This window comes from Anas acuta, chromosome 2 (genome assembly GCF_963932015.1).
Source record: "Anas acuta chromosome 2, bAnaAcu1.1, whole genome shotgun sequence".
NCBI lineage: Eukaryota > Metazoa > Chordata > Aves > Anseriformes > Anatidae > Anas > Anas acuta.
The window spans coordinates 70,580,602-70,607,620 of NC_088980.1; the positions used below are offsets into that span (position 1 = coordinate 70,580,602).

General features: G+C 43.4%; 1 protein-coding gene across 1 annotated transcript in view; it reads right to left on the reverse strand.

The window, feature by feature from the left end:
- The window catches only part of ANKH (ANKH inorganic pyrophosphate transport regulator), a 99,032-nt gene extending 72,564 nt beyond the window's left edge, over window positions 1–26,468 (reverse strand). The window contains exon 1 of the mRNA XM_068670823.1: window positions 25,817–26,468. Within this exon, the coding sequence (XP_068526924.1) occupies window positions 25,817–25,912 (96 nt within the window). The 5' untranslated portion in view covers window positions 25,913–26,468. The remainder of the gene's footprint in view (window positions 1–25,816) is intronic.
- Window positions 26,469–27,019: the final 551 nt, after the last annotated feature.

Here is a 27,019-nt window from a genome sequence, read left to right on the forward strand (position 1 = left end):
AAAACCGGGAAAGACACCTAACAAAGGAAAATATATGTAATAAAGAGTGATGAACTGTAATGCAGACTAAAGGAAAGATAAAAGGTAACAGGAAAGCAGAAAGGTAGGAGGAAAGCAAAGGCCCTAAGTCTTTGCCAGGGAGTAGTCACTGTAGATGGTGAATTAATTTCACTGAAATGAAACGAATGCCTGTAGTGAATTCAAGAGATGATTCATGAGCTAAAGACATTAGATAGGTCAGCTCTTGCAGATGAACAGGTCGGAGCACTGTCAGGCCAGGAGCTGGAAAACAGTGTTTTACACAGGGAAATCAGAGAGAGGTAGCTGAAGGTGCTGAAGGAAGGTGAATGGCAGCACACATGAGTAGGAAGTATTTGGGAAAGGCTGAATAGAAAAATAAAAGATCACCTTAGTAAAACTCACTACAGATCATGTCAGACAAAACATGCATTTTGGCATCCCAAGCTGTGACACAAGAAGACCTACACTTGGGACAGAATCCATAAAGCACGCTCAGTGACTTTTTCTATTCTACCTCTGAGCCAGATTCAACCACACTTGACTGGCACTGAGTGTCTTCATGCCTGACCATGAAATAATCTCTTGAGGCACGCACAAATCTGCTTTGAAGTCAGTGGAGCACTAGAGGCATATGCTCATATGCACCAAAATGTGCAGGACCACATGTGAATACAAGGCTCATTCTTCTTGTGGAATTATGAATCTTGTTTTTCTATTTTCTTCCACGCAAAAAAATGTTAATACTATTGGAGCAAGAGTGAAGCTATTCACACACCCTTCTTAACTGCTATGGAAGTGAAAAAGTTAGCTTTAAAATACCCGTGCTTAGACTTGATGAATTCTGTATGTCTATGTCACTTTGCTGTCATTCAGAATCAGTTCGGCAATCACACAAGCAAAAGATCTTCGTCTTTTCCTTGCTCTGTTATGCAACTTATCATTTTTGCCTAATCCACCATTCAAATCAGTGTAGAGGTACAACATATTTGGTAAGACTAGGAAGCCACTTTTATTCCAGTGCACACTTCTAAGTGCAGCAATCACTTAACCATTTCTACACATATTTCTCCTGAAATACCAATAGTGAGAATTTGGTGTCCTCTAGAAAGCATAATACTGTCTGGCTCATTGCAGAACTGAAGAGAGGCAAGGTCATATTTTTCTTTATCACTTTTCCAGTCAGAGAAACCTCGGAGGTAGATATGGGGAGGTAGCATGACAGCAAGGTCTACAAGATTAGCTGCTATGAAATAGAAAATGAAATGGTAGCATGGAAGAGAGAGCTGCTTCGAAGTTGGAATATCCATGAGTGCTTCTGAAGGGAAGGATTAGGTCAAGAAATAGGTGAGGCCACAGGAAGTTGTCCAAGAGAAAGGCAGGAAAAATCACTCCAGGAATAGACATGGGAAAGGATGGACTTGGTGTCTGGCAGTTAAGGGGAGAAATGACATATCATTTCTCAGGTTAGACTTGGTGGGCAATATTAGGAGGTTCTATCTGAATACTGCTATACTTCTGCTATTGCAAGTGGTTTTCCTCATTTGTATGGAGATGATCAAAGGTATCAAATCTACTGGTTGCTTTGGGGCAGGAATTAAAGTGGTTCACAAAAAAGAGTGCTTCTATGTTCTTGGAGCTGAAACTTTTAAGTTTATACTGAATGACCAAGTTTTCAGAGTTCTAAGATAAAAAGGAAAATTGCAGAACCTTGCCTGGCAGACTCTAATTCTGCTGCAGCCTGTCCAAAGAGTCAAAGACAATGGAATGGGAATTAAGGTAAGGTAAGTTGGAAGAAATAGTGTGGGTAATATCCCTGTCTCCTAAAACCAAATTTCACAAGAGGGAGGAGAGGAGATCATCTTTAAATGATGTTAACACCATGTAAGTCATTCCATGCTAATCATTGGTTTGTTAATTGTTGAGGATGATTTGTTATTTGAACATGCAGGTTTACACATTAACAAATACTAAGCTAAAACTGAAGTATCAGTAATCACTGCTAACAGAATGGAAAAGAAACAACACATGAAAAACTGGCTATCACATTTGGATCTGCTTGTTGTCATCCCACAGCTCCCGAGTGCCCAGTCAACTTTAACGTTTTTTTTGTTTGTTTTTGTTTTTGTTTTTTTTTTTTTGTTTTGTTTTTGTTTTTGTTTTTGTTTTTGTTTTTTGTTTTTTGTTTTTTGTTTTTTGTTTTTTAGCTACATTATGACAGAGAACATTTCCAGAATCCTATGCTTGACAGAAAACTGCTTGGATAGGGACCTGCATATTCTTATTTTCCATTGGCCTAGGGTACCTCCACAGCTGAACCTTTCTCACCGTTCTGGTAACCCCAAGACACGCTTCTCTCACACAAATTCACTCTGTTAGCATATAACAAAGTAGAACTTCATGGTCTAAGTGTACAGTTGGAGCTATTCCTCGCCCTGTCCAACCCTGAGTGCTTGCCTTTACATACACACATGTGCACAACCCTTCACGTTTGTTTAAGCAATTGACTTTCCATTTTCTTTGCATTTGCTGGTTGGTGGTTTGAAAGTGCAGGAGCAGATAATGCTTGTGATATAGCACAGAGATTTTGCAAAAGTTTCCTTTACAGTTGCACAAGAAATAAATTGAATTAAACAAAATAAAAATTTCTGTTTGCATTTTCCAGGTTTAGAAATGTTCCTTTTGATCACTGTTTGCTAGGGAATTTGGGGCTTTTGGAGTATTCAGGGACCTTCACTGATAAAGCTTTGCCTCCTGAATCTCTTTTTTTTTTAAATGGCTGGCAAGATAAGCTCTCCCTGATAACAAAGGGTCACTGAGGTTTAGTGACCTTCCGCAGACACCCTTGCGACATCACTGCTTGGAACTGCATCCAAATCTGGACTGTGGATATAGTTAAGATAGCAGAAGGAGGGACAAGGATTACAAACACAACTGAGCTTACTGTATAATAAAGGTGTTTACATGGAGTTCATAACCTCCAAAACGGAGCTCACACATTGCATTTGCCCCAAACAGCCACAAGTGATAAGTTCTTTCTCCAGTCTGCAGCAGTCAGTATCCATGTTCGTAACAGGGAAAGAACAGACACAGCAGTGATGTTTCACCACATTTGTCTGCCACAGTCAGATGCAATGACAACACCAACCTTTCTTTCTTTTTGGCGTGGTGGGTGGAGGGGGGGAGGAGACTTTTTACCTCCCATACCACTTGGTAAGCTTTCTCTTTAGCCTGGATGAGCCCCTCAACAGCAACACAAACACATCTTCTGAGGATCACCGGTACACCACCAGGCCTGCAAATCTGGGGTGCAGAGGCACTACAGCCCTGCCTCTGCCCGCTACAGGTTGGCCAGGACAAAGTGCCTGTTCTTTGACCATAGTATCTGCAGAAGGTGGCACATTTTCTTAATTCACTTTGGTTCAAAGGTTTTGGTTCAAAGGCACGGACCTGAATTTTAGCAAAGGGCAGTTCTCACTACATCAGTGAAAAGCAGGAAACTGGCTCTGAAAAATCATGAAGAGAAACTTAAGGGAAAAAAAAAAAAAAAAAAAAGAAATGACACATCTCCCAGTGCATGTTTAAAATATCTTATTTATATTCTGCCTCACTTCTGTTGTCAGATACAGCCTCATTCTGCTAGCAGCAGCCAGACACCCAAAATGGCCTGGAGTTCAAAGCAGGAAAAATCAATACACAGATTTCATTTTATTTCACGTGTACAATGATAGGCTAAATTTGCTTCTCTGTACCAGCCTGCAGCTCAAGTGCACTATTTACATCCTAAGTGTCATTTATTTTCAAATACTTTCGGACTGGGGAGGAAGAAATTGAGCAGAGTGGCAAAGGACTTGCATCACACAGTACAGTTCCAGGTACTAGACAGAGCAGATGAAGCGGTGACAGTAAATTACTAACAAGGAAGAGAAACCTGAAAACTGAGTTTTTAATCATTGCAAGCTTTCAGAAACAAATTATAATTATCATTCTGTCTGCTGAAAGTACTCCTGTCTCTGACTTTTAAGTCCTCAGCCAGCTCAACTCATTAGGCAAGAATTAGTGTTAACACTAACGAGCTTATTCTAACAGGAAGTACCTGGAGGGGACTCTGCCATCACCAAGTCCTCCTCCGTTTGTCCTTGCACCCCAGTTCACAGCTGTACTATGGTCTGCTGCACACTTACGGTCAAGTTGCCAAAAACAGGTTTGGGACGTAGGTGAGAGCAAGTGTCAGCAAAGTGAACATCCCTCAGTGGCCCCCAGCTGAGGAAGGAAAGGAGACAAAGCCGGGTGCTGTTTGAATAAGAAGTCCTCAGATCTGGCAGGGCTGAGGTGTTTCTTGTGGAAAAGACAGAATTTCCTCAGGACTGTGAGGTTCTCTGAGACACGCATTTTATTCACATTCATCTTAAACGATATTGACCACACGGCTATAAATTACTGGAGTGCTGACACCTACCCTGAGACTGCAGCAGCACTCCAGCTTGTAGCAATCAGCACTACCCAACTAAGGGAGGCAGTGAATAGGTGGCAGTTCAGTGGAATATCAGGTCAGCCTGATATTTAGAGAATTCATTACATATTTCCAAAAGAAGCATGACTCAGATACATGTGATCAAGAGCATCTGCACAGAAATTGGAGACTGATGTTTGCTAGCAGGCAAAGCACGAGCTGTAGAAGCAATGAACTCAGCTGAAAAGGTGGCTCTTCAGATAAATGGAGGAGACAATCTTTTCATCTTTCTGACTATGGCTGTAACCATAAATAAGGGATTACAGTTCCAGTGTCAAACAATCTAAAGAAGAAAAAAAAAAGAAAGAAAAAAAAAAAGAAGAAAACAACTTGTACTTTCTACAGTTCTTTTTAAACAGAAGATGCTAGGTTCTCAGATACTAAGACACTACAGTCTATATGATCTAGAATGAAACTTGGCATTAACATTCAGAATACTGTCACTGATCTGCATCAACACTTATTTAAACACAGAAACTGCACTGTCTTCAAAGTCTAAATTCTCTGCATACAGACACAGTGAGCTGGCCAAGATATCATAATGAAATAATCCTTTCCTCTGCACAAGAGCACTTAATAATTTTTATGTTAAGCTTTGCTTTAGTATCTATAAATCTGCATGTTCACTACTTAACAGGTACTATAATTCTATAGTAAAAGAAAAGGCTGAAATACACACTCCCTAGATGTGGATGAATCAAGAACATCACTAGAATTGTATAGTGGAATTATTTTATTTTTTAGTAGGACTGCATTTATATCATGGTTATATCTTTTCATCAGCAGCAACTTTTTCTTTATTTTTTTTTTTTTCTGAAACATAGTACTACAGCTGATCCTGTTTGCTCTCTACAGCTCTCATATAGCCTTTCTGACTTTGAGCTGTCTGAGGTTTGTTCATGACTTGTTAGTAAATTTGGCTGGACTAATCCTGTTTTCTGTTCCTGTGATTAGTTTTATAAATATAACTGAGGCAATAAAATACTGAGACAGAGTTTCTTTACTCATCCTCAAGAAAGAGGAGGGGCAAAATGCTTTCTACGGATTCAGTGCATGGCCCTCATTTGTCCTCTTTTATTTAACATTGTTAGGAATGGGTATAGTTTGTAGTATATTTTCTTGCTCTTCTGTAAGTAATTTGTATTTGTAACATTTGTTTGCACAGAAAATTGTGGAAAGGAGAACTACTCATGTAGACTTGTTCTCAAAATAGAATTTCAAATAGAAACTCACCTGACTCACTGGCTTAAGTTTTATTTTCCTGAAACTAGCATTACAAAGGATTTGCTTTATCTGAGCTTCATTCCTAGCCAGCATCTCACACTTGGGCATACTGAGAAGTAGCCTTTTTGTTGTTCAGCAGGTCTGAGCCTGTTCTTCCCAGCTGCCTCCACCCAGTTCCACCAGTGGGCAAAAATCACTTCTGCTGAAGGAGGCACTGCAACAACACGCCGTGGAGACCCAGTGACGGCAGAGCCATCATTTTCTGAGAGCTCTGCATCTTACTATAAGGATAATAATGATTTCTCCCCAGAAGTAAATTTCAGTAACAAAGAAAGGCCAGGCTGTTAGACCAGTAAAAACAAAGAACATCCTTTGCTTTATTTGTCACATTCATTAAAATCTGTGAGATTTTGCAACTGTTTTCTATAATTGACATCCTGCAACCTCATTAGGATGATCTGCTAACAGTTCATTAGTAAAAATGCCTTTTCACACATTGCTCCTGTCTCTTTTTCTGCCAGTGGTGAGTGCTGGCTACCTTCTTTTTCATTACTGAGTTCTTGGACTATGGCAAAAAAAATCCTGGTGACAGAGTTAGTACAAGACAGAGGCATTTCCAAGGCAGCATTTCAGCTACTGTGGGAAAGGAATTTGCAGGTGGCTTCGTGCTGTTTCACACGTCCCTGGATTAGAGATAATGAGGAAACAAGCGGTAGAAACAAAAACCTGAGCAAGGTTGAGATAAAGAAAATTGGCTGCAGTGTTAAAAGATGAGCTTTGGGGCAGTGGCCAATTGCTGGCTGGCTCCAGGCGCGTGTCTGAGGGTCTCTAACCGATTGTATGACAGATTTGGGCGCGTGGACAGCATGTGGGGCTACGGGGAAAGCACATGTAGTAGTGAAAAAGGGCAATAAACGCCTCCTGTTCAAGAGCCATCAGGAGTCTGTGTCTTGCATCCCTTCAAACTACCATCTTCTTTATTCTTTCCTCTTCTTCTCTTCTGAAACACCATTAATATGCAATAAACACTTGGTAGTCATTTCAACTCTACACAATTGGAAGTAAATGAAGCTGAACCATATTATATGAAGAAATACAACCCCCTCACTCTCACTACAACACAAGCTTCTGAAAGATGGTGCAGAGCTGTTGGAGCCAGTGGCTTTGATTGTACAGGAGAAAATGTAAGGGAACAGATGGTGTTACTCCCTGCAGGTGAAAAATGGTGGACCTTCATCCTCAGTCCACATTCATCTGACTGGTTAACAGACTGCTGTTTGAAGCCTTGCATTTGTTCCTCTCGCCTGATCTTTTCTTTTTTTTTTTTTTTATTTTTTTTGTCTGAGTAAAGAGAGATTTGCTTATTGGCATATCCAAGACACTTGAGTTTTATTTTGCTTTTTACATAATAAGTTCTTTGTCCTGAAAGCAAAGAAATGTGATGACTATAGCTTTTGTTCCAAGATCTGGGCTGAGTTTTGGGCCATTAAGACTCTTTCCAATTGTAAGATCTCATTCCCTCAGGCTTTCTATGTAATGGGTGATAAAGGAGTTGGAAAGCAAATTTATTGCCTCTTTTTCTTAAAGGCCTTCCTTTTCATCCTCGACAGTGGTAACGGGACCTTTACGCTGATGCTATTGGGTTTCTCCTGAGTGTCTTATTCTTCAGTGTCATTAACAAGATAAGTTATCCCTTCTAAAATCTCCTCCTCCTGTTCACTTTCAAGGTCATGTTTTTGCATAGCTTCAGTGCAGAAAGTTCCCACCGAGCATATGGAAACTCTACGGACTGTTTTGGAGTAGGACTGCATTTATTTGTCACGGATCTTCAGGTATTTTTTCTGTGGGTATCAGACATTACAGACAGTGAAAAATTTCCAGTGAGCCTAAAAGAACTCAGCCGCTTTTATGTCATGTGATATTCCCCTTCTTCCTTTTTCCCACATTTCTGCTTCTCTGTCTGCAGTTTGGAAGCCCATTTGCATGGCATTCATGTTTCTAGTGAGAATTATTTCTGATGATTTCATAGTTTCAATAAGGACTTTGAGCAACGGCTGAAATCTCTTTGCACAGGCTGCAGCAATTTCTATTTGTAGACAGTCTTTGCTCTGCCTAGTTAACAATGATACAGCAAATTCCTAATTCGCTGCCAATAGTGAATGAAAAAGATCAGTCTTTTTAGAAGACTTGAAAAAATCATTTTTTTTTTTTCACATTCTAAGGACTTTGCTATCAACCTATGGCTTTCAAGAGCATAGTGCCTCTTCAAGGAGGGGATGTATTCAGGGAAATGCCAAAACTGCACCCATTTTCCCATGCATGTAGTCTAGCAATGAAGAGTGATCGATCATTAGAGGTGAAAAGGGTGCACAGCTACACTGCAGAAAGATTTCAACCTTCCCAAGTCTAGGATGTAAGCATACGGTAAACAGATTTCCCACTTTATTTGTGGAATAATGAACTGCTCCGATTAAGAAAAATATAAAAGTCTTCGTATCTCCCGAGGGAGGACACAAGCTCAATGCAGTTGGATCCAGGTATTTCCCCCCTGGGAGAGTATCTGCCCAACAGAGTGCACTGTGGGGATTCCTGCTTTCTTCTGAGGCATCCACAGCTGGGGATGGCTGGAGAAAAAGTCTACTGCTTTGCAAAAACCTCTGAAGTGCCAAGGCTAATTAATCCCAATGTGTTCTGGGGACAGGAATCCTCTCTTCGTTGTACACATCCAGTCCCCTTGCACACAGGCCAGGGCCTACAGCCAGTCCTGCAATACAAACGTCCCTCCACAATCATAAAAGCATGGGATTGCAAAACAGTCCTTGAGAACAAGAGTGGCAGGAGGATTCACCTCTGTACTCGTATGGCAGCAGGCAGCCCCAGCTATTGCCTTGCCCTCTCCCTGGCCATTTCTCCTTGGCAGTGTTGAACAAGGAGAAGGGGCAGAGCACCCAGCAGGTCGAAGCAGGCACCACGCACCTGATGCTCCGGCTGCTTGTTTCCCTCTGCAGTAAGAAGAGTAGTTACACTGTGCTCAGTCAGCACTCTGACACTCGCATATACATGGTGTAACTAAAAGGAATACAGAAATGCCCTAGCACAACACAATTCCTTTTCCCTCAACCATGATTTAGCCAGATGAGAATGCTAAATCTCTGAGACACAGAAGTAAGCCTCTAATGCTTCATCATTTGCTCTTCTCACGGGATGCATTGTCCTATTCACATCATAAAAATTTAAAATCACGTTTTTAATTAACTAGAGCAACACAAGTATGACTTCTTGGTCACTGCATTTATGCAGAAGCCAACATATTAAATCCACTTGCTTCTAAAATACTAAATTTCTGAAGGTACTGCATGTTACAGGACTTGTGATAGATAGATTTTCTTTTAATATATTATTACTGTGATAGCTGTTGCTTTGCCTTCAGAAGGACCAAAGCAGCATAATTCAAATGGATGGAAATACACAGACTGATTTTCAAAGTGGCCTAAGGGACTAAACATTTGTCTCTCCGTATAGGCTGGATGCTTTCCCCTCCAATGTTCTTTTGGCACTTCTGTACTTCACTAAGAATATGCTATCGCAGCGATGTTTAAAAGGATTTTCAAATCAGAAAGCTAGCCTGCAATTGGGAATGCTGGGGGAACACATAAGCAAAGAGAAAATGGTAAAGTATTTCATGTTTTGAGATTGTCCTAAATCAGGCTCGATGGCAATGACAAAGCAAACACTGAAGCTTGGCTTTGGTTTATCATTAGCATGCAAAACAGAAGAAATGAACAGATAAGCTACCCTGTGAGCAGTGATAAAAGCGCATTGCCAAACCCTTGTAAATGTTGTTTAACGTGTTATCTTTGAAAATAGTTCTTTATGAACTTGAATCTACATTGTCTTCTCTCATTACATTTTTCCTCATTTGACTGAGCAGCCTCCATCCTTGAGCTCATCCCTCTTCTGTCACCCCCCACCCCCACGCTCATTCTGCTGGAGCATGAAATGAACAGAGCTTCATTTGTTCACCCGCGCCGGCACCAGCAGTCATGTCAGCGCAGCAGAAGCAGCAGCCCTGCCTCCACAGCGCTGGGTGAGGGGACATCTTGCGTTTCCGGGAATCAGGCATCCTAATTAACCGCTGCTCCTCTGAGAGAGCAGCTACTGCTTCTGGGGAGGTCTCAAGTAAGCAGGGATTTTATTTTATTTTTTAAAGGAAGAGGCACTGAAAACAGTATTTTAGACCTGCTGCATATTCAGAGATTTAAAAGATGTGCTATGAGAAAAGAAAAGCGTTCAAATTAGGGCTTAAACTGCACTGGCACGTTCTCTTACGTAATCGCTGGTACAGCCTAAGCTCAAGCCAGAGCATCTGCTTTCTGGAAGCTCCACCCATGGACTCCCATTCCTTTGTACCTATATACACGTGGATTACGTATTGTATATATTTATTATATAAAAAAATAATAGGCGTCTGTGCCAAGTTCTGCTTTCTCTCTTGCTATTATGCAACTTACAAGAGCATAGGCTTCAGTCCTCTGCTGTGCTCCAGGCACGCATGCAAGAGAATGGCTTTCATGAGCTCAGTAGTTCAGCTGAACCATGCAGTTCAGCTTGCCTGCCCCTGATCTTTGCAGATCCTCATTCTTCTGGTAGCCTGGAGCCTTCTTCATTTCCAGCTTAAAAGTATTCACTGTTTACACCCAAATGTCACTACCCAGTTTGCTCTTGTTTGTGGGTGGACAAACACCTTACCTTACCTACTTACAGAGAGGAACCTTATTCATGCTCTGTTCTTCTTTCCTGGGATACAGAAATCAAGCTCTTTCAGCTTCTCCTTCCCAGATAATAAGAAACAGAAAAACCAACAGTTGGAGTTGTTTTTTTTTTGCCTAATGTTTTCCACAAGCTTGAATTGACCTGCCTTGAGTATGCGTAGCCAGAACCGTGCAAAGCATCACAGGTGAAATCTCAGTTGAGGCATGTATTAATATTTTCTTATCTCTGCTGGGAGGCAGGCCATCAGATAAATCCTCCAAGACCTCCAATTTTCTCTCCTTTATGTCATCCTCATGTATTTCATATCCTTCTCTTTTTTTTCCCCCAGAGAACAGTAGCCCTTTGTGGTAATATTTCAAGCAGCTTGCAGTGCCTAGGTAGAGAAACACCCATTCGTATTCATGAGGAGACGAACCTGCCTTGGTAAACATAGAAATCTGCAATCTGAACTCTTGAGAGCGCTACGTAAGCCAAATCTATCTGCTTCTGAAGCTGTTATTTCACTAACTTTTTTATTTGGAGTACTTTCTCCTAGTTGAATGTTCTGATTGTTGCCAGTACAGTTGTCAGCCTGGTGCTTCCTTACTCTCCTCCCCTCTTCTGCTTTACTTTTTCTTCATTGTAAACCTCTGTAGAAAGGCTATCATCAGTTTCTGTAAGGTGGGGAGATTTTCACAGAGTCTTAAGATCAATGTCAGGATTAAACCTGTTGTCAGAACAGGTTTAATTTAGAACAGGTAATGGGTCTGACTCACACCATGCTATTCATGTAATTCATCCCTGATTTGGAACAAGCTTACTCGTTTACTTATGACCTGAAAATGTCTGAAGCCAAATTATATATATAGCATTTTAAAAATATTTATAATGTTAAGAGTGGTTATAAACATCTCCAAAGTCCCTCGAGATGAAATTGTGATGCACACATTTACAATGATACATTTCTGCCTGAAACCTGTACTGAACACCTACTTCACAACACCTACAGTGCTGCACGCAATGCTTTCATGCACGTGTTCAAATGGCTGACTGTGGCATGCTTCTCCCAGGTTTTCAGAAAGGATTGCTTCTAAAAGAATACGCCAAAGAGCAGAACTACTCTGTGATCCAGAAGAGGCTTTGGTGAGATTAGATTCCTTCAGAACTTCAACATCTTTATCTCTGACCTTGCAGGTAAGAAAACATCAGTGGTCAGCTTCAGCAATGAGACCTATATGGCAGGATGAGCCGGCATGTGAGGAATGCGCACAATGTTATTCTCGTCTGTGATCCAGAAATTGGCTTTAAGACTTAGTGAGAGAATAATCGCCCTGACCTTCGTTTGCAACATCTTAAAAAAACAGTCAGGATAGCAGGTGTCTACCACGTGCCATCAGACACCAGCATGCAAGGAGAAAAATTTCACTGCTTCCCCTACACAGCACTGTGCTGAGCAGGGATTCAAAACAAGGAACCAGGGAGAGACCAAGAGGGAGCCACACGTCACTGGCAGTGGCAGAGCAGTCATAGCACGTCCTGCCAGCACTGCAACATGCCTGCTAGGAGGGAGGAAACCTATCTCAACCACAATGACCCAGAGCTGGCTCTGGCACGGTGGGATGTGAAAGGAGGAATGAAGGTAGCTGGACAGCAGGTTTCCTGGTACCACAACTGCATGTTTGGGGAAGCAAGAAGAGGCAAGCATGGATCATTTGCTAGATAAAGTCTTACAGCTCTGCAAAGCACACATTCCTAACTAGAAGCCTGTCTGTCTCATACGAGACAAATACCAGGGCATGGCTTAGCTTAGATCTAAAATCAAAGCATGCAAACATAGAAAAGATGACAAGTTAAGTGTTTCTCTTGCAGAGCTGGGCCTCTCACTTACGAGGGAGTGAGCAATGGGAACCTTGCTGTTGTCACCGCGGTGGACAGTGCACCTGCAAGCACAGGCTCCGGAGGAAGCCCCTGCAACAGGCAGAGAAAAGGAAAATGACATTGAGGAGAGGAGAGCAGGTCAGCAGATAGCTGACGATTACAGACTGCCCTGGAGAACAAGACAGCAAGACGGTGATGCTACAGGAGAGGCGCGGCAGCAGAGGAGCGGCTGCGCTGAAGCGCTCAGGAGCTGTCCAGTGCCGTCACCGCCCGGCCCCGCGCCGGCGTGCTCAGCCTGCAGCCGAAGCCAAGCGATGCAAGGCAAACCACCACTTTTAAATAAACATCTATCAGCAAATAAAAAGCCAAAAACGGGCGGTAGAGGATGAGACTGAGGATGCTTGATCCTTTTGGGTTCAGCTTGGCAGGCTGCAGGTGCCAGGCTGTTAGGTTCAGTAGAAGGGAAAAAAGGACTGAACGATGCACAGGGCTCCCTATTTTTCTATTCTATTTCTCTTTCTCAATGGGATGCTTGCTTTCTTTCACAAAGGAATTGCAAAGCAAAGGGACAGATACAGAAGACTTGGGCATTATAGAATCCCATCGAGTCAAAACAGAAATTGCAGAGGTGTTTGATGCTGTACGTCATGAAACAGAGTCACTACTCCTCATGAAGAGCAAATGAGAGATGCTCAGGCTAGGAGCTGACTTTGAAACCAACTCCCAGAAGCTGCAATAATAAGCTCTTGCGACATGACTACTAATCCTTTTTTTGTAATCATTCCAAGCTATTTAGGCATCACTCCCCCCTACGCTGTGTCAACAGCAAAGTGACACGGTGTTTAGGGTCCGTAATACTATAAGCCTGTAAAGAGTAAAAAAAAAAAAGTCACACCCTTTATTCTTCTGGCTGTAGAAATACATGGGCAACTTGCTTATTTCTTGCCTCAGTGCTCCACACTCAGAGTTCTCAAGAGATAAGGCGAACTCTTCTAGATATCACCATATTCGTGTATATTGGTTTCTTTTGAGGTGCAGCTACTATTATTATCAGCACGTGAAAAAAGGTCAAGGATATTAGTGCGTCATGATTTTTCCTCCATGTATTTCTACAGTTCAGCGCAGATTATCCTTTATCGCCAGTTGGACTTGTATTGCTTAACATTTTTCTTGGTACTGGTCATAGAGAACCTGATGGCCTTATTATGCTAAATTTATACTGGCAAGACTCCTTTGTCTACTTCAGACTTCCAGCAGGATGAGGGAAGAAAAAATGTCTAGTTTGTTATTTAGCAAGATACAAGCTATGAAAGTATGGCCCTGCGGCCACTTGGTATGTAAGCATCTCAGTGTTTTTTTTAGGGGGGTGAAAAGCTTTCTCAAGACAGGTATTTTCTGGACACTGGTACCTCTGAACCAAAAGTTGCCAGGCTTTTTCCTTTCCTGCAGCTTCCCCCTTAATCTAAACTGTTCTTTCTTGCCACTCCCTCATCCTGTTTCCCCTTTTAAACCAGTGGATATACACCAAATACAACAGGCTCCACATCTGCACGCCACTGCAAGCCTGACTGAATCCTCAGAGCTCAAGTCACAAATATGCAGCTTAACATGAGGTTTCCTGACTCGTCCTCAAGCAATGGTTGTGCCTTTGCTAGATATCTTCTCTTTAGTGAAACAACTGCCCACAATGTGGTAGGATCTTGCAGGTGACAAAAAAGGCCAGCCATGATCTGGAAAAGCTAGCCCACAACTCTACATGCCTTTTCCGAACAGCGATTCAAAGCTCACCAATAGGTCAACCCTAAAACAAGAAAGTGTTAAGCAGGCTACCTGCAGTGTTTTCTCATAAACTTATTCCAGACAGAAATATTGGCCTCTGCACAGTATCAGCAGAAAACAAAACAAAACAACAACAAAAAGAACAAACTTTACTTATACCAAATCCAGAAGGCACTGCTGAAGAAAGCTCCTCTAAAGATGATTACAATGCTGGAGCATGTCCTAACCAGCAGACCGTTGACTGCATCTCAGAAAGCTCATATAAGAACAAGACGGTGCATGCTGAAAGGTCGTCATGCTTTCATGCTTAGAAATAAAAAGCTCTGAAGCAAAATGACTGCTCACAAGTATATAAAGAACACTGGTGCAGTGATGAGGAGTGCTCTCAAGGTCACATTCTGAAAAGGTGAGATCCATGTAGAAAACCATTTATTCAAAAATAAAGCTGCATTTGCACATGCAACCACCACAATAGCAATGCAACCAGAGGTGTCTCAAATGGTAAGGGGCGTGCCACACACACGTGAAATCACCTAAATAGCTCCATGCACAGCTCTCACCCTTTCTGTAACCACCTTGCCTTGCATATAAGCCAGTAAGTAATCAGGACAGTACGTAGCACTACTTTTTTTTTTTAATTTACTAATTTTTCTATAAATGCGCCTTCATGCTCACAAATAAGACGCTATGTACATTTATATATGTATGTATCTTTTGTGTTAGAGAAGCAATTGAGAAATTTATTGACCTGTGGCAAACAGAAAGCTTGCTGTGTATGACTATCTTCACTGTCTTAAGGATCTGAGAAATGTTTTGTGGCTTGGACTTCCTTTCTCATCTAAAGCAAATGCTTAGAACTGTGAAATTGTCATGACTCAACATAAACACAGGGGAAATTGATAGTGCTGTCTCATGGAATTTGGGGCGCTGTGGTATCAGTTGTCTTTTGCTACTAAAATGCAGAAAAATATGGCCAGAGATGTCTCTGTGACTGTTACAGGACTGGGGTTATCTTAATGGGCTTCAAAAAAGTATGAGCAAGAGGTGGCAAAAATTAAAATTTGACAGAGAGGGTGATCCAAACACTCAGATTGGAAGATTTATTCCCCACCACCTGTGAGGCAGCCCACTGACTGTGCACTAGTGCTAGTAAAAAGGGAAAACCAACCATCCTCTCTAGCACATCCCGTGGTATGTTTGGCTCTGCCAGATATCATTGGTAGCAGGTTTTAACTCCCCTCCTTAAGCAGTCTCTTGGGTTATGGTCAGTGGATTGCAAATAATCCTAGTGTTCCAAGCCATTTCCAAGATGACAGAGTGGGTGAGGAAGTGGGATGGATTGATGCAGTAAGTTACAAAAGTTAATAACAACACGAGGGCCAAATGTGCTGACTGACTGAGGCAATTGTGCTGTCAGCCCTCAGGGAAGCCAAGAGTTTGAAGGGGAGGAAAACCAGGAGAGAAGTGCTTGCCCACACATCCTTTCCAGAGGCTGAGACTGGAACCAGGGCTCTGAGCCGTGCCATTCTTCTATTACCAGCAAATTAACTGGGAAATCTACAGGCACAGGGCTTCTTTATGATGCCCCTGCCTGCCCGAGTCACGCAGGGGTTTATAGCTACCTGTAAAAAGCTGTACTGCAGGTTTCAATCTGGCCACGAAGCCACGCTGACGCCCGTGTAACTGAACTGCTTCAGTATTTAAGAAACAACCAGGCAAGGCAGATGACCCACAGGACTGAACTGAAAAGACTATTGTCTTTCAGGAAAACAGCACATGTGTTTCATGTCATCACAGGACCTGAAAATTGCTTTGTGTTTGCTGAGTGTCTTCTCATGGCAGCTATGCCTTTATGGTCTTTGAAACACTCAGCAAGCCTCCACTGCAAAAGGAGAAGTAAGATCTCTCTTACTTCCATGCTGAGGGAATCCCAACACTCCGCATCTTCGCACTGGAGAGCTTCTTGGATTTTGCTAAGCTCAAACCGTTTGCATTTTTCTCCCCAGTTCTGTCAGCAAGACCCCAGAGTCGCATATTGCTTACCCAGGTAGCAAAGGACATGCTGTTCCCATTACATGCTTCTAAAATGAACATGACAGGGATCTCACGGTAAATACTTTAATTAAGTACGTAACTCTGATTTCTCTCCCTAGCAAGACACCTCTGTACATTGAACTTGGAGTTGTATGAAATGAAAAATGTTATCATATAAGAAAACTGTGTCATAATCACAAAATCCAAAGTAGCTGAAATTAATACCAGAAGTCCTGAAGCTCTGAGTTGCAGCTTTTCCATACTCTACTTTGGTATGTGTAAGATCCTAGGAAGAGGCCAAGTTATCAGTCCATAACTGCATTGCCCTTCTAGATTGTACTGAATGTCTTTGAGGAGAGTTTGCCAAGTTGCTTGTCTCCCTCACCAGAAGATGTGGTCTTTAGGCTTGACCTATCACATGCAGTATGTTACTTTGATCATAACAGTCTTTGCTTTCAGTGATTCAGTGAATTTGGAACTATGTAAAATGTCACCACCATCTAAAGCCCAGCACTCTTCATGCCAACATATTTTTGAACGAAGTGTTGTATGAGATGGAATGACTCTTGCTTTTTACTTGGAAAAATTATCTCAAAGCCTTTTCAGTCCAAATTGTGTTTAATTGCCTCAATCCCTCTCATTGCTCTGAGCCACATTCTTCTCCACAACACCAACACCAACCTAGCTAATGCTGTTTCCTCTCCTCCACGATCACACTGCAGTTCATGTAACTGTAGACGGCTATCAAACTTCTTTTTTTGTCCAAGCTACACATGCTTCATATCTATAATATTTCCTCTTATGTAACTGACATTTTATTCCAGGTTTGCAGAACTGAAAATGTGAAGTGTCTTCCTGCCCTGTCATGTTGCTAACTATTCATTTTCTCTTCAAATGTGCTAAACACTTTTTTATTGGTGACAGTGGGAATGGTAACGATGGACTTGTGCAACAGCCTGTCTTTCATCTGCAGAGCTACAGGTCCCAGATCAAAGGATCCTAACTTCTTGGCATACACTGGAATGCCACACCAGTGAAAATCTTCATAACGAGCAGGGAGCTGCCTGAGGCCTACTCAACTCAACTCAACTCAACTCACCTTACTTGGCCACGGCTACAGAAACAGCAGCTGCTGCTCACTGACAGAGAGGTTATAAAAATAAGACACTGGTCACTGAGCCACAGCAGAATGAAAGAGCAGCAAACACGGTCTGGGTAGGAAGCAAACAGGGAAAAAGAGCCTAATAAAATATAAATATAAATCCTATATTTTCAGGGAAGTAAATGTCAAATACTGCCACAAAAAAAAAAACAAACAAAAACCAACAAGAATAAAAGTGCGCAGGACAAGAACAGTGGATGCAGTGAGGTCCTGCCCCTGGTACCTACACATGCTACCCATCTGAACCTGTTCAGGAAAAATTCAGTCCCAGTTGAGATACATCAACTCCTCCCTAGGCCTATGCAGGTCAAAGCAGTGCAGCTATACAAACTTAAGGCCAGCACAATAAAGTTCAAATACTATCTTCATCTCACTTTAGTCACTGATTGAAGTACGAAACACAGATGAGAAGACAGAGCACCTCCCGGCCAAAAGCCTTTCAAATGTATCTGTCAGCAAACACACAAACCTGCTCTGGTGTAGTGAGCTTTTAACAGATAGCCAACAGTAGCCTGGACTGCACCAACAGAGGTGAGGCCAGCAGGTCAAGGGAGGGAGAGGGAGGCAAGTGTCCCCCTCTGCTCTGCTCTCATGAGGCCTCACTTGGAGTGCTGCAGCCAGGTCTGGGGCCCCTGGCACAAGAAGGACATGGACCTGTTGGAGTGAGTCCAGAGGAGGGCCACAAAGATCAATAGAGGGCTGGAGCTCCTCTTCTCTGAACACAGGCTGAGGGATTTGGGGTTGTTCAGCCTGGAGAAGGCTTTGGGGAGACCTCATTGTGGCCTTTCAGTACTTTCAGGGGGCTTATAAAAAAAGATGCAGAGTAACTTTTTACACAAGCAGGTAGTGACAGGAGAAGGGGAAATGGTTTTAAACTAAGAAAAGGGAGATTTAGATTAGATGTCAGGAGGAAATTCTTTACTCAGAGGGTGGTGAGGCACTGGAACAGGTTGTCCAGAGAAGCTGTGGATGCCCCATCCCTGGAAGTGTTCAACAGTGGTAACAGGGATCACTCTTTCTCCAGCAGTAACACTCCTGCCAAATAAGAAACAGTGAATTATTTGCATCATCTTGGGGAAAATAATTAACTATGGTTTCATACCATTGTAACACTTCACTTTATTTTTAGCTAACTGCTGTTTACTCTCCAATACTTCTCCTTTGTCCTTTCCTAGCATGCTCTTGAAATGGGTACGGAAATCAATAGCATTCACAAATAGCAATGCTGTGCTTCACCACACTTTGGAACTTGAATATTCTTAGTTAACATTTCATGCAGGCATTTTTATTTAGTAGTATATCAGAAAAGAACTAGTCAATAAAAACTGCATATGCAGACAAACTTTAAAGTACAGTAACAAAGTTCTGTGGAAAACCTTCCACAGGAGTGATACCGTGGAGCAGAGAGAAGATGGAGAACTGCAGAGCTTTGCTGTTTCAGACACTGAAGTTCATGGGTCATTCAGATCTCCTGTTCTTATGGCCATTCTTTTTTTTTAATTCTCAGGCTAAAGCTTATCTGAAAAGGCAGCAGCAGAGTCTAAAACCATAGCTACAGGAGCATCATGTCGGAGAAAATCAGGCAAGCAGAAGGAAGCATAATCTGACGTTCTAGCTGCATACTAGCACTCCTGCTTCCCCCTCTTCAGAATCCACAGATTGCCAAGTACAGAAAGGATGAGGTACCAATACCTACTTAGATGAGCTCATTAAAATCTGAGGTCATTACAAATCTGCTGTATTTTTCTTTTCACAAACACATGTTCTGACATGCCATTTAAACTGGAATTGAGCTTTGCAGTAATACATGTTATTTAAGAACATCACAGATTTCTGAAAGTAGCTACAAAGCAAAATCTGTTTGGAATTGCTCAGTTTTGTGCACCAAGGTTTCTGCATGAGTTGGCAGTTATATTTACATTTTCTATTTATACAGCAACTTACATCCATGTTTTATAAACATGAAGGAATAAACTTTGTAACTGCCTTGAGAAACACATCACAATTTTAGAAGTGACAAAACTGACACAAAGAAAGGGATAAATGCCTGGATAAATGCCTTGTCTAGGATCAAGATAGCAAGTCAATTAATAGCAGGCATTTATACTTTTAGAGATGAAGCCTTGCATCTGTGCCTTCTTTGCATATAAAAACAACCACTTATCTTCAGTCATAAGATTGGCTGTGTCATACAAGCTTTTATATAGCACCAACTTATCCATGAAGCAACAAAAAGAGCAAAGATGAAAAAGAAATCAGTTCAGGACAAACCAAATGCAATCAGAAATCGGCTTTCTTGTTTTTGTAAGAAGGCAACCAAAATAAATGAACAGAAATCCCAAAACAAATCAAACGGTCAGTTTAACTCCAGACCCAGAAGCTTTACTTTTGGGATACAGTGGCTCAAACCCCTTTCAACATCTCAGTTTTGTAACTTATGTTTCAAAATTAGGCTCAGGGCATTTCCATCCTTCCTTACTGAGGCTGTGCCCTATCTCCCAAACAAGCAGCTGAAGTGCTTGGCTACAGCATGTCCCTTTTCCAGTGAGGGACCAGAACATCTCCAGAGAGAGCCCTCTGCCCTAGGGACTGGGACTCAGGACTGCTAGGCAAAGTGGTAAGTACCCCTGGTCTCCCACCACGTCAGCTGATTTTCTGGTAGGGAGGGTTGTTTCCACCCCACAGACTAAAAGTTTTACTTCACAACAAACTATTGGGCAAATGCCATCTGCATTCATACTTCTGAGATGAACTACACTTCCACGGAAACATAACTGCCTGGCAGGTGATGAGTGAGATTGTTTCCCCCTCCCTCCTTCAACTCCTTCCTGGAAATAGGTTACCTCTCCAGCTACACAGCTAGCCAACTACTTCAAACATGCCTAACAGGCATCATCAAGTACACAACCTGCCCGTTCTTAACCGTGAAGTTTTAAGAAAGCCCAGAGAAACCATTATAACTGTGCTAACACAGCCATGTGGGAAGCAACAGGGGTGGGAAGCAGGGAACTGATGGATTTTGTGAAGGAAGAAGAGGGTAGGATAAAAAAAAAAGTTACTGGCAAATGAGGTGTATCACCGATCCTCACTTTGGGTTATATATTCTGCAATATGGTAGCGTGGAGGACTGCAGGGGACCGGCTTCTCATCCCGAGGTTCATTCTCACAATTTCTAGTACTGTCTGAAACCTCCAACAGCCCCACTGCTCTTCATTACCTGCTTATTTGTATCTTATGTGCTATAGAATATGAGAGTATGTGCCCTTGTTACCTTTAAGCACATTAATACATTGCTGAGATTGGGCTTTTATCTGCTAATGGTTTATTAGATCTCTGACTTCTTCCCAGATATCACCGTGTGCTGCTTGCAGTGAAACTCCAGCAAGTACTCTGTCTGGCATCTAACGCCCATCACAACTCACGTACACATAAAGCATAATTAATCACTCAGGAATTGTCCATGTGGTCTGCAGACCACTTAGCACTGGCTTGAAACCCCCTCCAGTGTTTAGCAGAAGACTGTTAAGGAGCTAGGGCTACAGGGCTCAGGCTGGCATGTACAATGAAGTAAAGGTGCTTTGCTTAGAAAGAGAAGGAATTTGGAGTCAGCTAAGGATGAAATACTGAAAATTACTAATTTGTGTGTGTGTAGTTCAGGTTTTGATTCTATATGGTACCTTCAGATAAGGCCTTACTTGCATTTTCTCACTTTGAACAGAGAAGACAGACGTATCTCACTAATCATTCTTAGGAGATTCCCTATTTGACTTGTGAATTCTGTAGGAGAAATTAATTCCTTCAAAGTATTATCACTGAAACTTAAAGTTAAAAAAACAAACAAACAAACAAGTATCTGTTGATGGTATACTCTGGAGATGTGTGCTTCTGCAACACAATTTGATCTAAATTAAATATTAAGAAGATTAAGTATCACGTAGTTCACATTGATTTATAACAAATCAGGCATTTCCATCAGTGTACCATACTAATACTGTGGTTGTGTTAATAACATGCAGTCACTGTCTACATCAATTAGTAAGACCTTGCTGGGTTCCTTGTTTATATGGTACTAAAGTCCTACGCGATCTAAATGGGTCACTGACCTCTTACAGCAGCAGTAACAGGCATACTTTGCACTCGCACGGCTCCTTTCATCTCAGGGCACTTCTGAAACACGAATTCTCGTTACGTCCCCGTGACACACAGGTAGGCAGGTGTTCCTGCACACTTCAAAGCCAGGTGGACTGTGTGCAGCTCAACGAGGTTATGTAACTTGGCCCAAATTCCCCGGGAACAGCTGGGAATACGAGCTCTCCAGTTGCTTGTTCTGAATGTCCAGACAATAACACTTACCCAAAAAATGAGCTTCATAAAGCATTAATCAAAATGTTTAACCCCCTGCCAGGTTTGGAAATGGCATGGACAGAAGATAAGCTCACTAATTCTTTTTGATACATTATTCATGACTTGTTCTGCTTTTCTGGCAACCACCCTTTTTTTTTTTTTTAAGGAAAACAAACAAAAGAAATCCATTCAAATACAATAAGGCTTGTTTTTCATGCACTTACTGAAAAAAAAAAATCTAAAATGTTTAGCACCTCCCTTATGGCTTGACTGTTTGAACCCAGCTACTGAACTGTGTTCAACATACAGCAGCTTCTCTGCGGGACGAGAACACGCCGTGATCTCAGCAGAAAGCAGCAGTCAGACTCCGCTTGGTTAGGTTCGGTTTCCAAGCAGCTGCATGCCACTGAACATTATGTCTGCATACCTAATAGTTTTGTTTGTAAATAAAATTGCCCAACCAACTGCTAGTGACATCGGTTGAAACGAATGGTTCAGGGCCTGGTGATACTATTCTGTGATTGTAGCTCAAAAGGAAAAAACTTACCGTTTCAGTGGATAACTACCGGACAACTGCAGATAGGCCTGCACTGAGGGTTCAGACTATTTTCAAAATACTGCTATTTGTCTGTCCTTTGCCATTCTGTGAGCAGCAGTTATCAGCCACACTTGCAAATAGCATTTCATCCTGCTTAAGGCTGACCGTGCACTTGTGAGAAAGTTCTTTAACTAATTTGCACCTTGTTTTCTCCCCTTTATAATAACAATAATGCAAATGTACACATAAATTACAAATTAGGCCATCATAATCTACGTGAGCAGCTTTGACACTGTTTTAAAAAGAAAATCAACGGAAGGGGTAACAAATTTTTGAGCTCACAGGGTAACAGCAGTGTTATTTGCTGGGTAAGTTGTTTGAGGTTGTGCTCCACTCCACCGCATGGGAGCAGTTAATCTATTTACTTCCAAGCAAGTACATCTAACAAAATTTTCCATGGGAGCCAGGATTTTTAATGAAAACTCTGATCTACAGCAACCAATTATAGTGAATCTGGGAATAAGATGTTGAGAGCTGAATGCTCTCACTAGCCGAATGAAGGGGAAAATCTCTCTTCTGGTGGCGTTAAGCTCTTTGGATGAAAAACTCTGTTGTGTGTACTTGTCTGTATGTGTGTGTATACATGGAGATAAATACATATCTGCATGTGCATGCCTACATGCACATATTTGTGCAGAAAAGGAGAACTGAACCAAAATATTTGGGATAATTTTCCTGAAGGCTTTACTCTCAGCAGAAAACTTCCGAAAAGCTTTGCTGTACTGTACATAAATTGTAAGGGAAACGGTGGATTAGAAATGGTTTACTTCACTAGACTTTGTAGTGATTTACCTGGTCATACATCAGGAGTGCTTTCTCTGGTAGGAAAAAAAAACAACAGGTATTTGTCTAAGAAGGTTTTACGAGGTGAACAGATGAGGTTAGATGACTAGACTGGAAAAACTCTGTCATATAGCCTTGGCCTAAAGCGTTATTGGATTAGGGTCCGAGGGTCACCAGGAGACATTTCACTGCCTATAGTGGTGCTGGAACAGACTGCAAGAGATGAGCGTATCAGTTTTCATGAGCACTGCTCCAGCATTTTTTACTTTCCACAAACTAAACAAAATTGTCATGGGAGATGTATCGTATAGGGCAAGGATGACAATCACAAACTATGTTCTGCAAATATTCTGTATCCTTCCTGTAAATCTCCCACTAAGAAGCAAGATATCTAGAGACAGCAGCATACCAAGGATCTGGCAGCTTCCTACTGATGCTGGCTGTTGAACAAAACTGTTCAACACCTAGAAAAGTCTCCCAGGTAAAAAAAACTGAAATTCTCTGTTTCTCATTTTTCAATCCCAGGCTACTATTACTAGGTTTTGTTAAGAAGGCTCTGCTTTGAACACTGCTTCCAAGTACTCTTCCCCTTTGAGAGAGCAATGTACGAATACAACTTCTTAAAAGGGTTAATGAGTTAGGGCATTTTTAAAGACCTCTTCCTCCCTTTGCAAGTAAAGCATGTTCTCTGCCCAATTTTCTACAGTCACCTCTTACTTCCGACCTATAGTTCCTGTCTTTCACAGCACTGTCCAGAGGGGGTAACTTCACTTCATGTTAATTTGGCTGCCATGATCATTCCTAGAAATCTTTTTTTATCTGAAGCATACATTCACAGAAGGATGTACCGTAGCCTTTTCGGAGCTATCTGTTGGCACACCCATTCTTTTATGTTGCTTGCATTCAGGCCTGTTATTAAAATTATTACAGTTTTGGAGAGCAGAAACGTGACTGGCTCAGCAAGTCAATGTATTTTCAGCAATGTAAGTCTAATAGTAATGTCCTATAGGTGTAAAAAATAACTCCCTGTATTACATACAGGAAAATAAAATTACTGTGCTTGTTGTCTGTAAGGGGATCTCTTCAGATGTGGAGTAACTTGTCCCTGCCTCAGTTTCCAGATTTCCTTGGAGGTAAGTCTCCCATCAGGCTGGTATGAAAACCATCTTTCCAGTTTCCATTCCCAACTAAAGGTTTTCTGCAGGAGTCTCCCTGCTCACTGTTTTTTTTTTTTTTTTCCTTTTTAATTAAGCACCTACCCACCCAGTCATCTGAGACAGCAGATACCCCAACTCCCCCGGAGGGGCCAATCCCAACCTAAGACATGGCTATCAAACAAAAAACAATTTCTGAGACATTTTCTCCATGATGCTGTAAAAGTTAGATAAGATAGGTAAATAACATCCACATGTTAACATCCCTGCCATGTAACTCGTTCCAGGTCAGACCGAAGGGCCCTCATTTATAAAATTGCAATCTCTTACTTGCTCATTTTTCAAATTCTACTCTAGAGCATTCTGAAGTTGATGGGATGTTTTTAAGAGCTTGACAAGGATTTTGAACTAAGCTGACCTTGTATGAAGTAAACTGCATACATGCACCTGTCATACCACATTTGCTAAATAAACTGCTTTCAATTTAGCTTCTGTTATGTTTTTAATATGACATAGTTACCAGCATTTAAGCCCCCTTTTCCTTGCTGTCTCTGCCTTTTGTTTCCCTTGTTTTCCCCCAGCTGTGATTTATAGAAGACTGGCTTACTAGGAAAGTACGTAGTTGTTAGACAAAGATGGAATTGCATTTTTTTTAATATCATGGCTTACTCAAATTTAAAGGGAGCAAAATGATATTAGGACAGCCATGATAAACACATGGTTGATGTTTACTGCTTTTCCTACCGCAGCATCTGTCCTTCGATTTTCCTCTTTACAAATCGGTGAAAGTACGCGCTCGTTTTCTGGTGTCTTTGCTTACAGAGCAAGGGAGCATGTGCCTATTCTGGTTAGAAAGCAAGAGCTGCTCAGCAAAACTGAGTGATTTAGGACAAGGCAGAAAGTGACACGAGATGCAATACTTACTGTGGCTGCCCATCTTAACGCTTGTGCAGGAGCGTCAGTGCATTGTGCGCTATTATAAAGGGAGCCCCTATACATGTGTATGCCTGCCTGACACAGGACCGGGCCCTTACCTGTCATAAGCACCCGAGGGAGCGCCCAGCGAGCTCTCCGCATCGCGATGCTACACCAAGCAAGCATCCCTACGGAGAACCTCGGGCCAAGGGGGCGAGGGCATCAATCCCAAACCTAATTCGTGCTTCCCCCCGTGCTCTCCCTCACGGCGGGGGTCCTGTGCGCTAGGGGGGAGGCAGGGAGAGGCTTCACCTGCGGCCCCGGGGGGATGCGGAGCTGCCCCCCCCCCCCCCGGCTGAAGAGGGGACCCCGCCGCTGCGGCACCGCCGCGCTGGGGCTGCGGTGGGCACGGGGAGGGGAAAAATAATAATAACAATAACAATAATAATAAATAATAATAAAAAAATTGTAAATAAAGCAAGACCCGGCCGAACACATTATGTAATTTATTATATAATCTTGGGGAGAAAAAAATATATAAATTTAGGTAGAAGTCGCCCTCCCTGCAGCCAGCCCCAGCCCCCGGGCTGCGCGCAGGGGGGAGCCGGGGGAGGGCGGCGGGGCCCGGCCCGGCCCGGCTGGGCTCGGCTCGGCTGCCTTACCTGCTCCCCGAAGTCGATGGCGATGTTGGTGATGCCCAGCGGGACGAGGAAGCGGATGAGGGGCCAGTAGTTAGTGAGCGCTGGAAATTTCACCATAGTCCCAGCTGCGCGGGGGCCCCAAGCGCATCTGCCGCGGCGGGAGACGGGCGAGGGGGGACGGCGGCGAGGAAGGATGAAAGGGCGCAGGAGGAGGAGGAGGAGGAGGAGGAGGAGGAAGAGGAGGAGGAGGAGGAGGAGGAGGAGGGTGGCTGCGTGTCGGTGCGGCGAGAGCAGCGCCGAGCCCCCCGGCACGGTCCCTCCCTGCCCGGCGCTGCGCGGCGCGGCGCGGCCCTGCCGGGTGCTGTCTGTGCCGGCTCAGCAGCACGCCCGGCAGATCAAGTCCATCCCCGCTGCCCTCCTCCCACACGACAGCGAGCCGCCGCCGCCGGAAAAAAAAAGAGGAGGGACACCGCCGGCCGCTCCTGCGGGCAGCGCTGCCATCCTCGGGGCGAGGGGGCAAGGGGAAGGGCGCGGAGCAAGCCCCCCCCCTCCGCCTGACGCTCGCCGGCGGCAGGGCGACGGCTGCAGCGCCGCGCAGGGAAACGCCGCCCTCCTCTTCCTCCTCCTCCTCCTCCTCCTCCTCCTTCTCCTCCTCCTCCTCCTCCTCCTCCCCGCCGCCCCGGGGGGCCCGGTGCGGGGCGGTGGTGGCGGCGCCGCTGTCCCGAGGCACGTGTCTGTGACACACGGGCTGTGCTGCCGGAGGCTCGGGGGGAGAGAGCGGCACCGAGCGGCTCCTCCTGACGAAGGAGAGCCCGGCGGGCTGCCCCGGCACCTGTCGGATAGTGGGGCACGGAGGGGGCTGGCCCCCCAAAAACGTCGCCTTCCCAGCGGGTCTGCGGCCGCCCTACGCCCGCCCGGTGCCATTTTGAGGCGGGGGGCACAGCCCGGGTAGAAACAGAGCTGGGGGCTCCTCCCGGTCCTTCAGGCTTCATGCAGGGGCACTTGGAGAGCTACAGGAAAGCTGTGGGGCCGTAGCCAGCCATGCTCGTGGCTTTTGTCTGATAAAACACCCGAAATAAATAAATGGAGAATGTTTGCCAGCGTGAATCTGTTTGCTTTCCAAAGCCTCTGCCTGAGATCTGGGCAAGGGGAAAGCGTTCGTGGCCCAGCCCTGCACGCACGAGGGTCCTGGCGTGGCTTTCTGAGCCACGGCCTTGGGAAACT